Source organism: Toxoplasma gondii, chromosome VI, assembly GCF_000006565.2.
Source record: "Toxoplasma gondii ME49 chromosome VI, whole genome shotgun sequence".
Lineage (NCBI taxonomy): Eukaryota > Apicomplexa > Conoidasida > Eucoccidiorida > Sarcocystidae > Toxoplasma > Toxoplasma gondii.
The window spans coordinates 1,648,862-1,662,618 of NC_031473.1; the positions used below are offsets into that span (position 1 = coordinate 1,648,862).

At 52.1% G+C, this 13,757-nt stretch overlaps 3 protein-coding genes across 3 annotated transcripts; 2 read left to right on the plus strand and 1 right to left on the minus strand.

The window, feature by feature from the left end:
- Positions 1 to 212: 212 nt before the first annotated feature.
- TGME49_241150 (hypothetical protein) lies at positions 213 to 8,418 on the minus strand. Its single transcript, XM_002366683.2, has 8 exons — positions 6,313 to 8,418; positions 5,891 to 6,024; positions 4,908 to 5,008; positions 4,193 to 4,271; positions 3,364 to 3,472; positions 2,313 to 2,550; positions 1,495 to 1,574; positions 213 to 1,073 (listed from the first exon to the last, which is right to left on the minus strand). Exons 1-8 carry the CDS (start codon positions 7,264 to 7,266, stop codon positions 990 to 992), a joined length of 1,779 nt encoding a protein of 592 aa, XP_002366724.1. The 5' UTR covers positions 7,267 to 8,418; the 3' UTR covers positions 213 to 989.
- Positions 8,419 to 9,321: 903 nt separating this feature from the next.
- On the plus strand, positions 9,322 to 10,712 carry TGME49_241155 (hypothetical protein). Its single transcript, XM_018780621.1, has 2 exons — positions 9,322 to 10,426; positions 10,628 to 10,712. Exons 1-2 carry the CDS (start codon positions 10,126 to 10,128, stop codon positions 10,687 to 10,689), a joined length of 363 nt encoding a protein of 120 aa, XP_018637596.1. The 5' UTR covers positions 9,322 to 10,125; the 3' UTR covers positions 10,690 to 10,712.
- A 244-nt stretch (positions 10,713 to 10,956) lies between these two features.
- Positions 10,957 to 13,375, plus strand: TGME49_241160 (hemolysin-III related subfamily protein; the record flags this gene model as incomplete). The annotated part of the gene is made up of 3 exons (XM_002366684.2): positions 10,957 to 11,434; positions 12,026 to 12,133; positions 12,797 to 13,375. 3 exons carry the CDS (start codon positions 10,957 to 10,959, stop codon positions 13,111 to 13,113), a joined length of 903 nt encoding a protein of 300 aa, XP_002366725.1. The 3' UTR covers positions 13,114 to 13,375.
- Between the last annotated feature and the right edge of the window lie 382 nt (positions 13,376 to 13,757).

Consider the following 13,757-nt stretch of genomic DNA (forward strand, 5'->3'; position numbering starts at 1 on the left):
AATGTGTGTTCAAGTCCAATCTTTTTCTTTCCCTGTCTCTCTGTAACTGTTCCAGGTTGTGAAATCTTCCTCGATTGCCTCCACGTCCACAGCCACAGGACATGAAAGTTACTGAAGCGTTCCTTATTTTCTACATGCACACTGAAGGTGCAACAGGCACATCTCGCACTGGAGAGAGCCACCTGAACGCAAGACAGCTGAGTCTTCTGCGTTGCTACGTTAAATCGAAAAGTCCCGAGTCATACGGTGTTCCAGGTATCAACGAACGCGCGCACCGCCTAACAACTACACCGCGAGGATGCGTTTCGGTCGCGGAATTGTCGGTGCGGTCTTGGGATTCTAGGAGAAGCTCAAAAACGAAGGAGGGAAGAAGGTGAACTGGACGCGAGCAAACGAATCTCTTTGAAGAGGCCGAGGGAAGCGGACGCTTTCAGCGAGATGGAAGGAACGCGAGAACTGGGAAGTCCACTGAGGGCGACGAACAGACGCTGTGATGGAGAGGAGACGCTAGGGAGCAACCCAGTCATATGCACCACTGCTGGTTTACATCCTGAAGGTCTTTGTTTACTGAATCCCAGGCCTATGGTGTTGGCGTACTTGCGACAACAGACTGGATTTCACAAGTCTTTCCTGAAGAGAATATGCTACAACGTGGACTGCTCATTCAGTTCTTGAACGTCTTTGTTTGTCAGGTATCCAGAACTTCTCACGCGCCTTCTCTTCGAAGGTGCACATCAACTTTGGTCTTTTTTCTTGGCATGCAGACACGCAAGGACCCTGCGGCCCTCCAAAAGGAAAGGAAAAGCCACGAAGAGAACGAAAGAAGACGCGGCCGGAGGAAGAGGGAGAGGGGATGAAGCAAAGAGAGAAAGGAAGCAAGAAAGAGAAAAGGCAGCAGAGCCACAGCGCGAGACAGAGACTGTGAGAGACGGACCCGGGAGTCGGCGACACTCGCCCTTCTCTCCACGTGAAAAAACGGTGCTTTTCGCTTAGCACGTCTCGGGCAGAGGCGTGAGAACCGGCGCCGGAGCCGAATTCCGAATCGCCACAAAGTAGACGCAGTGGTACTGAACCTGCGAAAAAAACAAAGGGACAAAACGAACCAGTGCATGCGGATGCTCCGTGTGAGGCCCCGAAGCACGAAACACCGCCAGGGAAGCGCAAAAAGTCGGCAAAGAGACGGTGACGAGACTGCGAACACAAGAAGAAAAGGAAGAAGAGTGCAGCGCGAAAGAAGAGAAAAAACGAGAAGCAGAACAGGAGACGGAAGAAAACGGAAAATTGGAAGACGAAGAAGAGACTACGGAGACACGATGAGCAAGAAGAATGCCAAATGGAGGAAAACAGCAAGTTGAAAAGAAGGCTGGACGGCCGAGAACGCGCCACAAAACGGGTGTCAGCTGAGGCAGAAATGCAAACAGAAGAGAAATGTGTACGTGCACAGAAAGGCAAGGCCGATGACTTTTTCTCGTGTCCTCTTTGTTCGCGGCCCACTTGCATCATGGACTTTGGATTCGAGGTGTAGTACGCATCTCTCCATTCGATCCTTTCGATGTCGAACCAGCGCTTGATCACTGTATCAGACACACGGAAAGCGCATCACGACTCGAAGAGGCTTGTTGAGAAGATACAAGCGTCATGGTGGGACATGCAGAAACGCGAGAAAAGACACACTACTTGATGGTCAGATGGAGGCGTCGACACCAGAGCAAGCCGAAAGAACCCAGGTGCGCGCATTTTCCAGATGTAGAGTCACTTAAACTAGACCTCATAAAGACTAAATAGTATAAGAAACATATAGGTTTTATTTTCACAGAAAACCAATCAACTAAAAGTCCCTCGAAATACAAACAAATTAAAATCTTCACCGTTCGCGAAAAAGAAAATAATGGAGAAGAACACAAAAACAAGTTTCGCCGCAAAACGTACAAGAGACCGGAAAGTCTACGAAGGTCGCAGCCACACCTTGAGTCTGCACTTTTCTCTTCTGGCTGTCCTCTCATGTTTCTTTATCTCGTTCTGCTTTCCCTGAAAGCCTCCCTTCCGGAAGAACTGCACTCTCTCCTCTGTCTGCACTTCTCCGCCTGCATTTTCTTCCCGTCTTCTTTTTGATCTCTCGGCATCGTGCTCTCTCGGCTTCCTTCTCTCTCACTTCTTTTCTGCCCTTTCTCTGTCTTCCACCTCTTCTTCCTTCCTTCTCCCCTCCCTTCTCTTCTCTCGTCTCTCCTCCCTTCTCGCTTCGGTTATTTCGCCCTGTTCTCGCGCTCCTCTTCGCTGCTGTATTTGTCCGATCTCCCCCTCCAGCGTCTCACCGTCCTCGAGTTCATCCCAGGCCAGTTCGATGGACATTTCGTAGGGCATCTCGGCATAGTGGTAGAGGAGAGGACCGACGTTTGCCCAGAGTCCCCCCGGCCGCAGAATCTTGGCAACTGTTCGAATGTAGAGGAGCACGTTCTTCGCAGTGTCCAGAAAATAAGAAGTTAACACCGCGTCGAAGTGGCGCGAGGCTCCCGGAATGTCGCTTGGAGTGCCTTCGCTGCCTCCGTACACCTGGACAGAAGAGAGAGGCGAACGCGCAGGCATGAGACGCTGCTGGCGACAAGGTGACACGGCGATTTCTGTCCATGACGTCTTTCAGGTGTATATCTCTTGCAGCTCCAAAGCGCGGCTTCGTCTCTTTCTCTGCCTCGTCGGCACACATCTTTGGAAGGGCGAGCGGAACCACGATGCTTCGGCGACAGACTGACGCCTTCCAGCTTCCTCCCTCCTGTCCCTCAAGAGACAGCGGGACGTTCGCATAAATCAAACAACAAAGCTGCACGCTCACTCCGAAAGGAATGTCTCTTCACTTTTCTCTGCGAGAGGGTCCAACCTGACGGAACTTTCGAAAGAAACGAGACTTCAAAGTCACGGGCGGTGATACGGCTCCCTCGGACAGCTCTCCTGACAACACTGCAACACGGCTCCTATAAGAAGACTCGTAATTCGTGCTCTACTCCATGTCCAGTCCCTTCCTCGCGTTGATACGACTTTCTAGGCAGACACCTGCCACCAACATGGCGCCTCCTCTCTCTCTCTGAAACGCGCAGAGTGTACGCGGGAGACGCATCCGGATTCGGAGTGTTCTTAAAAAAGCATAGTCCATGCCGTGGAACTAGCACTGTAGAATACGTCTCTCGCAGTCCACCGAGGTTGCAAAGTGACCGTTTCAGGCTTCTGGGTTTCTCCTGATGGCCAGGTGAACGTGGTACGTTTGCTACAGAGTCTAGGAGGCCAGGAGCGTTGTTCGTGCCGAGAAAAACGGCGTAGTTGAGTTTCAAAAAAGCTACCTCGCTTGTCCAGAAATCCTCTCTTCCCCCTCACCTCGACAAACTCTCCGGCACACATGGAGAAGTCGGTGTCGGGAGAAATGTGCTCATTCGGGGAGACATCGGGAATCCATACGGTCTGGAGATGGTCGTGTCTGCCGCGGCTGTTGAGTGTACATACATCGGAGAGAACAGCACGAACAGAGTACACAGGAAGGGCGTTCCAACGCGAGACACTGAGTCATCAAAGAGAAAGAAAACAGTGCGGAGATGCGGCATTGGCTTTCCATCGAGCCAATGGGAAAAAGTGAAGACCATCCTGTCGTGTTCTTGGACGCTTCCTGCGTCCGCAGCACGAGAAAAACCAATGCTCGGTGAATGACAGCACCGACGGCTGCTCGTCTCGATTGACATATGAGCTGACTACAGGAGAATTTCATCGTCGCTTCTTCTCATCACGCGTCCGCAAAACAGTTTTTACACGCTGGGATTCCTCAAAAATGGGCCTCTACCGGCCTATTAGAGGATCCCAGGAAGAGGGCAAAGTGAAGGCTTCGGACGGAGGATTATTTGTAAGCTTCTTCTGGAGAAAGGATCCTTCTTAGCCTAGCGTTGAACCCTAATCGAAGAATTCGGTACCGTGAAACAGACACTGGCTTGTCGACAAGGAGAGAAGAACGAACATATCGGAAGCAAGAGGCGATCTTGCAGCTGTGAAGCCAGCGAAGGTGTGAAGAAGAATCCAGAGGTATCAACGACAGTACTGTAGGAAAGCTGGAAATGCGGGGAACGAAGAAGACGAAGACGTAAAAAAGCGCCGAGGAGACATCCAGAAAGGCACGCAAAGAGAAGAAATATCGGAGGTGTTTCTTCCCGATTCTCACCGGTTCGAGGTGGACAGACAGTACGGCTGGAGGGGAACAGAACGAACCTTCAGCGCGTGGTTTAAAATGAAATCAGAGCCTGAACAGGCAAGGACAGGAATCCCGTTTTGAAGAAATGTCTCCCCAAGCGCAACATTGAAACGTTCCTTCGTAGTACACTTCACCTTGTCTTTTATAGACTGTATCATGCTCGTTCTACATATAGTCTACTGGATTAAAACGATTCTTTGTCCTACAGTTTACCTCGCCCATCATTGGAAACTCCCCACTGTTGCTCCCATTTCATTTTTTGATTCGAAGGTTTTCTCTTAACATTAAATTGATGAAAGAGCGTGATGTCTTCTCCTCCTACAGGTGAAGTCGACGCTGGAGGAAGCGAGAAATTGCCTTTTCTCTAAGTCATGGTATCCAGGTTTCCTTGCCCCTGCGAGTGCAACCCGCAACCCACTAAAGTACGAAGGTCAGAACAACAGACAAGGCATGCAAGTCTATCACACCTGAGAGGTCGAAGAAGAGACCGAACACACGGAAGCATGTCAACCTGCTGAAATGCAGGCGTCTCGCGTTCGCGTGTCTGTGGCCTCGAGAGTCGAGCACTTTCCTTTCCGAAATTTTGAAAATGGAACTTTTGAAAATCTGCAACGCAACGTAAACTGTCTACAAATGTCTGTTTAAAAAGAACATATTTTCATATTTTTGCTTAAACAAGACTTGCCCATTAGCATGAAGTAGGAAAACTCGTTGCCTTGACACGCGTAGCCCCGCCGCGTCACTTCGAACGGGAGACGCCCCAATCCGGAACCCGGACAAAGAACCCTGAAAAAAAAACCGTGGCATGCTCCTCGACGAAATACAAACATATATATAAATATATATATAAATATGTATATACATATAAATACATCTATACATCTATCTACACATATACGTAAACATTGACTTGATGCGGGTATGCATACATGTACCTACTGAGCGTGGTCCAGGGGGACAAAGCATGCATAGCTTGTGGGGTGACACATCTCGTACAAAGGCAAATGGACGGAACAGCGCCAGCCGCGGGTGTATGTACACCCGACGACCTCCAGTGGTGTGTCTGCGCATGCAAAGTAAAACTGGCCGGGGCCGCACGGCAGAGCGATTCTCTATTTGACTGACGAATCTTGACACTGTCTCAGATCCCCCTGATTATCTGTTGCGTTCTATTCAATTTGATGTCCACCACTGTGAGCGCCTTTGATCTTCGAACCTGACGGGAGTCTCATGAAAAAGACGGGACAAGTTGAAAACAAACACTCCATGCTTCCCTCACGAGACAGACGCCAAGGTCACATCTTACAGGTTTCGTCGAACTACGGGGAAGAAAAGACAGACACTCTTTCACGCTTTTGCTTCTAGGACAAGGACCCCAAGAGACACTGAAAGGCGAGTTCGCCTTCACATAACTCGTCGAGTTATCGACAGCAAGAGAGCCGCGAAAAGCATTGGAATACAGGGTTGTGCTTGAATTTAAATTCGTGTGCAGACGTAAATAGAACGCCAAAACTCCAAAATAATAGGGTTATCTGTACCTCGTGGCTGGGATCCTTTTCAGTATCCTAGGGACTACAGTTTCTTCAGTTTTAGAGAACCGGGTTGTCTGAGAGATGAAGCGAGGGGGAAACACAAGTCTCTACAGAGAGATGTGAGACAGAAACCTACCTGGGAGGATTGGACTGGTCGCGGATCGGCAGCCGAGTCTCCAGCGCCTCCAGCAACGGTCCATAGGCCGCTTCGCGCTCTTCTCTTCCCTCGTCTGACCAGTCGCGAACAAATTGTCGCAGCGTGCTCCTCACCTGCACGCCGCCGTCCCACACGAGAACGAACAGACGCAGAGAAAGAGAAAACAGCGAAGCGTAGATGTATATACACTCAGCGACTCAGCCGCAAGACCCGCCGGGGAACCACGCACCTGGAGCAGGAACGGCGTTTTCGGATGGCGTTTCTTCCCCAATGCCTCACAAGCGAGTCCGCAGACACGCCGAGTTTCGAAAGCTGTGACTGACAACAGTTCAGAACGCTTGCTTGACACCAGTCTGCAAAGACGGTTGACGTCTACCACGCACCGAAGCGCGTATCCGTACCTTAGACATGTTTCTGACGAGTTTTTCGTGGTCGACTTCGAAGGAGAAACAGTCGGTTGGATTCACGGAGCTTCGCTCCGAGGGCGCCTGGGCGCTGCCGCGGTGGGAGCCGCAACAGTCGGGTTTCTGTACAGACGGAAAGCCTGGACTGGGTGATTGGACCTCAGGCTTGAATTCACTGGTTTGTCCGCGTCGCTGGGTGGCACTCGACTTGCCTTTCCTCTTCTTCTTCTTTCCGGATCCGCCGCGCCCCGTCTCCTCTCTCTCCTTCGTTGGCCCATTCTTCTTCTCCCTCGCGGTGCCCTTCTTCTCTTCACTGGTCACGTCTCTCGCCTCCGTCGACGCCTCCTTCGCGTCGCAGTCCGCGTCTCCGCTTGCGTGCATGCAGGTTCCGTCTCGCGCTTCGCCCTCGCAGGTCCTTCCTGTTGCTCCTTCGAGGGCAACACTCGCGGCAGGGTGGCAGGTGCAGCCGCCCCGGCCCTCGTGTCCACTGCATGGCGCTCCACTCTTTGCGGTCTCCTCTCCATCTTCGTGCAAGCAGCCTGGTGGGCATGCGCCGGGCGGCTGCATGTTGCTGTTGTCGCTCGCAATGAGGAGCAGGTTGATGAAGGCCTGGTTGCAGGAGACGGCGTCCTTCAAACGGGCAATTCGCGAGTCGATTGACTCCTGAAGCAGTGCTTTGTCTTCGGGAGCGAGGCGCCGCAAATGCCTCTCGATTCGGTGCACCTCCATCAGCGCATCCTGTTCGTACAGCTCAAACGCCTGCCGCACACTCGCAAAGTGCTCGAGCTCCGCCTCGTCCTCCTCTTGTCTCCCCAGGGAGACGCCTTCTCCCATGTACCCCAGTTCATCGTCGTTCTTTCCGCTCGCAGCCAGTGCCGAGACCACGTCCGCAGAGGGAGAGACGCCGGAAGGCGAAGACACTTCAGACCGACTCCCTTCGTTCAGGACCATTGTGAGAACATGGAACACTGAGGAAGAGAAGGAGCAAGGGGGAAATGCGGCACAGGGAGAAAAGAGAGAGAAGAGAGAGAAGAGAGAAAGTGAGAAGTGGGGTATAGAGTTAACCCAAGAAGAAAGCGACGTGGAACAGGCACAGAGAGGAGGGAAGAGCGCAGCAGTGGAAGGCGAAAGGTGAATGTAAAGGAGAGGTGAAACACACGCGATAAGCTGGCCGGCGGCTAGTGGATAACCAAAAGATAGCGAGAGCTACACCCAAAGACACGGAGAAGGAAAAGCGAGAGTTGAGGAACCTGAGGAAGCAAATGGAGGCGACTGAAATCCACTGGGCATAACCCCGAGGGAGTAACAGAAGAGACTTTTGTCCACTTCGTCGCGACGGGGCCCTTGAATCTCGCAACCTAATCGGAAAGCCACTGAATCGACGTGAAGGGGAGAGACGTTGGAGGAAAGGAAGAAGCGGAAAAGAAATCAACGGGGAACGGATGCAGACCAGGACTTTCGCGCAGACGGAGAGAAGCGGCGCGTTTTCGCGACTAAGAGAGCGCCCTGCTAACCTCAAGGAAAGGCTGCATTCGTAAGAGGGAAAAGAGCGACGGAGAGAAATGGGAAATTTGAGAGAATAGCACACGGCAAAGAGTCCAGAAAGCACACGCCAAAGACGCAGAAGTGGGAGCCCGAAGCGAAGAACGCGCTTCGACACCCCGCACACCGGCGACCGCCTATACAGCACGAAGTCGCGAGTCTGTGAACAAATGGATGGGATCCTTTGTTGTCTTTTCAGATTTGGCTCTCAACGAGAACGAGTACGATCCAAGGTGAAGACCGGTCAGGTCTGTCTCCCTGCGAACGCCGCGAACCACCGTGGGTCTCTCCTCCCCTCGCCGGGCTTTTCCAGCGGTTTCCTGAGTTGTGTGACTGAATCAGAGGAAGAAACGTTCTCGAATCGGATCCAGAACTCGAAAATTCTTTCACCGTCAAAAAAAGTTTGGCGAAAAGCGGGCAACTCACACACCGGTCGAGTGGCGGAAATACGCCGCAACAGACCCCAAACGCCGGAGTGCAGACTGGGTCGCGAGGTGGAGAAACGCAGCAAACTGCAGCTGCGCCTCTGCTCTCAGTTCTCGGGCGGAATTCGAGCACGTGGCGAAACGCGCACACTTGACAGGTTTCGCCAGAGCCCGTACAAACGGAGCGGCCGCGATATGAGTCGCTTTTTTGCTCTGCTTCGAAAGTGTGCGCGAAGTCGACCCATTGGAGCTTTCCCCAAGGCGCGCAAGTCGAGCTTTCGCTCTGTCTAGGTTCGCAGGGATTCTTGGCGCCAGCTTCGATGCCAAAATCCGAAAGAAGTGCATTTTCTATTGAGACGCTAAGGTGAATTAACTCCCTTCACCGGGTGAAAAACGCCTCAGTTCTGCAGACGGAAGCGGCAAAGCTGCAGTTCGTTGCACGACAGACACTTCCGCGCTCGGCTGATGGTTGTCTCGGTCCCGCGAGCCGAAGTCTGTTAAACACGCAGCGCAGCTGGGAATCCAATCCGGCCCCTACCTAGAGGAAGCGTCGTTTCTAACCACCTGAGAGTGACAGCTTGTATCAAATCCGGTGTTTCTTGGCAGTTTTGTTTTCTACTTAGGTTCGTATTGGGGGAACCCCCGTGCAAGATGTTCATTAAGCCGCGGTCCCCGTGAAACCAGTGGCGTACCCGAGTGCGAGACACACACAACGCAGCTGACGGACCATTTTCGCCGGCGCTTGCTCGCTACACGTCTCTCCGCGACGATTCGAGATCTTCCACATTGGGACAATCAAAACACACGAGTTTAGGATTCTTAATATATGTATGTGGAGAACTCCTGAGATCAAGTGTACCAGAAAGTGTGCTCGTACCGAAAATGTACAGCTGTCTTGCTGTACTGCTGAGCTACTTGACGCAAACAGCTTTCCTAACGCCACTTCTTTGTTAATATCGCATGTGGACTGCCGTCTCCGCGCGTCGCACGCGCGGGAAAATTACGGCAGTGTGTGTGTGCTCGCCAGATGATGGTGGTCCTCGCAGGCGACGATGCACTTCGGCCACCTAACCAAGTTGAGCTAGTTATCAACGAGGGAAAAACAAAGTCTGTGTGTATCGCGCGAAGGATGCTGCACGTTTGCTTCCAGCACTCCAGTGTAAATACACCCCGGCAGCAAAAAAAATCTGCTTGCGATCCGCGCCTTGCGTGTGAGAGCTAATCAGGCCGCTTCCGGTGTAGTTTTTCGGCACTCCTGCATAAATTTTTTTTCTTTCTCCCCGAAGGGTGTGTGGGACGCAGAAAAGAGGAGAACGAATCGCTGGTGGATGCCGGTTTTTGGACACCGTGTCGCGGGACAAGGTGCTGGTCGTGGTGTCAATGTGCAAGCGGACGTGGATTCCCGGACAACCTTTCAACTCAAGAGTGGTGTCCCTTCACAGTGATTCCCCTTGTTTTTCTGTGTCGTCTTATTGACAAGGCAGACTTCAGCTGGGCACGGGACGGGTGCATTTTCTGCAAGTTCATGTTTCGTCTCGAGCACCAGTCCTTTGTGAGGTCCAGCGAACCCACCGTCTTGTGGAATACTTCCCGGTGGACAGGCTTCTGTGTTTTGCCAGTTCTTCGTACTTTTGAGGCACGGCACCACTCAAGTCGGCCAACTGTAAGATGTGGTTTCTGTCTGGGTCAGTTTCTGCTTTCCGACACCCCAAACTGACCGAGTGAAACCCTCTTCATATACATCCTGTCCGCTGTGTGCCACGGCGTGTTGGTGGAAGCTGTCATCTTTCGCGTTGCGCTAATCGTGCACACCAGCGAGTCTTTTCAGGCATCGCTTCTCAGAATGAACCCTCAGACCACTGGAAGGCTGCTGGCTGGCTGCACTATTGGAGTGTCCGCCTACTGCCTCTGTTGGCTCTTCCTTCCACCGTTCTATAAGGAGACTCGGGCGATCCAGCTGTTGTTCCCCTCCCCGTTCTACTTGCTTTACCTTGGAGCATCCGGCGTCCTGTTTCTGATTCTGGGTTCGCTTTGTGTAGGAGGCATTTTGATGCTGCGCTACGACGACCCACGTCTATCGAAGAAAACGAAAGAGTCGTCTTCCCGTTGCGTGTCCACTTCCCTCCCGCCTTCTCCTCACACAGGTGCGACGAAGTCGGAGTTTTTCTCGCACTGAGTACTTGTGTCAAGTGCGTTCCAGAGGAGAATCTGCAAAGGAGTGACGCGTCAGTTTCGCCGTGAGATTCCTTCTGCTTTTTCTCTCTCCAACTTAATTTTATGTTTTTTCGGCAGTTGTTCCCAAAGCACAGGTCCGATCTCGACTCCACACTGGTTTTTCTTCTCAGATATTCTGCGCTATCTGGCCATTCAGCGTGGCTGGGTGCCCCCGGACATGATCCTTTTCTGAAAGCCAGCTTTGAAACTTGGCCGTCTTCTTCTCTCTTGTCCAGTGTGAGAGGGAGAGGAAAGGATGTGGAGAAGGGAGAAGGTGCTCTCTTTCAACTCGTTCAAATCTTTTTTCTTCTTTTAATTCGCATCTCTCCCCACATCGGAAAGAACCTTCCTTCTGTGGAAGAGAACGCAGCTGACGATTCTAAGGAACGCGGAAAGAAGCGGAAGGTGCGGTGGCTTCTCCTTCTCTCATCTGTTTCTCAACGAAACGGAGAAGAGAATAATGGGGGGAAAGGGGGTTCAGGCCCGTGGCGATGCGTCGTCGGAAAAGACACAGGAGCCGTCACAGCTTCGAGCACGACAGACGCAGGAAGGGAAGGACGCGAAATTGTCTCGCACGGAAGAGAAGCAGACAAGCGAAGCTACGCCAAGTCTGTTGGGGAAACTCCAGCATCCTACACAGAGGTCCCTGACCGACAAGGTTCGTCTTCGCTCCCATTCTTCCGATGTCAAAGTCGAGGAAGGAGCCCTCGTCGTCCGTCCGGTTCTTCGTGGGAAAATCCACCTCACTCTGCTGATCCTCTCGCCCGCGTGGATTTTTTTTATTTTGAGCGCATGCAGCAGTCCGAGTTCCTTCGTTGCCGCGGCGATCTCCTGCTTCACATTCGTCTGGAATTTCATGGCCAGCGCTCTCCTCCACTGCTTTGAGTGGACACACCGCCCGGGGATCTACCAGCTTCTTCACAAGCTCGACCATGCAGGTAGGCTGGCGCGTACACATGCCGGCTTTCTTTCGCGCGGGAGCTCGAAACGCAAGTAAACAGATCTTCCTCGGGCTCCAGTCGCTTGTGGTACACGCATGTGTTTGTAAAGCGGTTCACTGCACATCTGGAAAGGTCGGTCCAGTGTCGATGCGAAGAGGACACAGGAAAATCTTGCGAGAATTGATCACTCCGGGGGGTAACGAAACACTTCGGGTGCAGAGACCTAAGGCTGTGCATGCTTTGGAGACGAACGAGACCGCAGAGATTCATGCGCGAAACCCCCCCACTCGCTGAGCCGTCGCAGATAAGTGGTGATCTAGCCAGTTTTGCTTCAAAAGACTTTTAGGTGTCGACCCAACTCCGTCTAAAGTAGCCAATACAGTGCATGTGCCGTACGTAAACCTTAAAGAGCAGCCGCATTGTCGTTCACAAGCATCTGGGACGTGTTTGTATATGAGTCTAGGCCGCTCTGCGTAGATCTCTCTTCTCCAGCGTCTTCAGATTTAGGCGGTCAGACGGCTGACTGAAAAGTCGTGTGCAACGAGAGTGCTTCAATCGAGAGTGTCCTGCTGTCTCGAATCCGTGTAGGAATATTCATGGTGATCAGTGGAAGCACAACTCCCATTCCCATGCTTCTTCTCGATGCCGGCTCTTCTTGCTGGCTTCTTCTCGTCCAACTTGCGGCGACCATCTACGGTAAGAAGCTGAAAAAGGCCTTAGAGATGTAATCCAGCAGTCCAGCTCGTAGTATATGCTCCCCAGAGAAAGCTTTTAAGTAATCGTTTCATAGAAAAGATTACTCAAAGTACGATGGTACTGATCATAGCATCTGAGTAGTAGTTTTGTTTCGCTGGTACTATGACTGGCAACAGTAACACATACGTTGCACCTAAAACGTAGCCGATGTGGAATAACCATGTCGTGAGCGCTTCACAGACAAGCCAGGAACTATCCACAGAATCTCGCCAAGAGAATAGTGTCTCTAGAAGCTTCTCAGTTAAGGGATGTGTGCGTCTAGATCTTTGTCAAACAACAGTCCATCCATGGGTTTTCCCCAGGACGTACAGAGGAGAGGTCATCGCTGCTGGTCAGCCTCTTGTTCCGCGTGCTGTGTTCTCCTCACAGTTTCTCGGTCACGTGCGGCAGCGGGGAGGAATTGCATCTGCGTGGGGCGAGTTTGTTTCCCAGCAGGGACCATGTTCCGCGTGTCTTCTTGAGGGTATCGCACCTGCTCACCCTTTGGCTTCCGTGTTCCTCTGAATGCGTTTCTTCTCGAGACTGGTTAGAAAGGCAAGACGCATCGAGCACTGAAGGGTGTAGTTGGGTTAATGGTGTGTGTTTTTTTGTTGTGATTCCCAGGTTTCTGCTCGATTATTTTCGGGGATCTGACTTCAACGGGGCGAGCCCGACGCGCGTACACGTACATTTTTGTGGGGCTTCTCCATGCGCTATTTCTCTCAGAGTACTACCGCGTTTTGAAGTCTAGCGAATTGATTGCTGTCTTTGCTCTGGCCTCACTCTATGTCGTGGGCGCCTTGGTCTACAGTTGCAAGCGCCCCGATCCGTTCCCTTTAGTGTACGGCTTCCACGAGGTGTTCCATTCCTTCTGTTTCCTAAGTTTTCTTCTCACATTGTGGCTTGACTACGTTGTCATCAAAAGGGTGGAGTGGGGATGAAATCTGGCAAGTCGCATGCAGAGGAGGCGCGGCTGCGGGCCTCGAAGCAGCTCCCGTGCAGGAGCCTGTACAGTGAAGATGGAGGATGCGGGAAAACGAAAAGGATGTATACGAACAGAAGCGAAAAGTGACGCGTGACCCTGAGACTTCCGTCGGCAGCTTTTGAGTGATCTTCAGCAGGCACTGCTACAGCTTCCAGCGAATGTCGCCTGATCTATGATGCCATACACTCCCGTACGTAGTGCTTGCACTTATGCCTGCGTGCGCGCGTATGGCTTGTAACCATGTGCTCGACGTGAGTTTGTGGTCATTCTTATGTGAATCATCACCCGTGTGGAAGTGTGAACGCGCACTGTGATGCTCCGAGTCGTACTAGGTTTCTTCGCAGCTAGTCGAGGCTGGGACAGGGGAAAAAATGTGAATGCGTAGAAGGAGACAAGGGAAAAGTGCAGCACTCGGATGCATGTTTGTTTGTCTTCGTGGATTTGCTTGGTGCACATGTGTAGTAGGCATTCACGTGACAGATTTGAAGGCAAGGTGCGCGGAAGCCAAGCCACGGGGGCAGAGGGTAAGGGAAGAAGAGCCAGAGTTGTACTAGAAACAAATCTCGGGAGCAAGAAAGCAACTCTCTTGTCTGTCTTGCG

Coding starts and splice junctions, on each gene's coding strand:
- TGME49_241150 (XM_002366683.2), bottom strand. CDS start 7,266: ATGGTCCTGAACGAAGGGAGTCGGTCTGAAGTGTCTTCGCCTTCCGGC. Junction 5,009..5,890: donor GACCAGTCCAATCCTCCCAG/GTAGGTTTCTGT, acceptor TTTTTTTTTCAG/GGTTCTTTGTCCGGGTTCCG. Junction 1,074..1,494: donor ATCCAAAGTCCATGATGCAA/GTGGGCCGCGAA, acceptor TTTTTTTCGCAG/GTTCAGTACCACTGCGTCTA.
- TGME49_241155 (XM_018780621.1), top strand. CDS start 10,126: ATGAACCCTCAGACCACTGGAAGGCTGCTGGCTGGCTGCACTATTGGA. Junction 10,427..10,627: donor CCCGCCTTCTCCTCACACAG/GTGCGACGAAGT, acceptor TTTTCTTCTCAG/ATATTCTGCGCTATCTGGCC.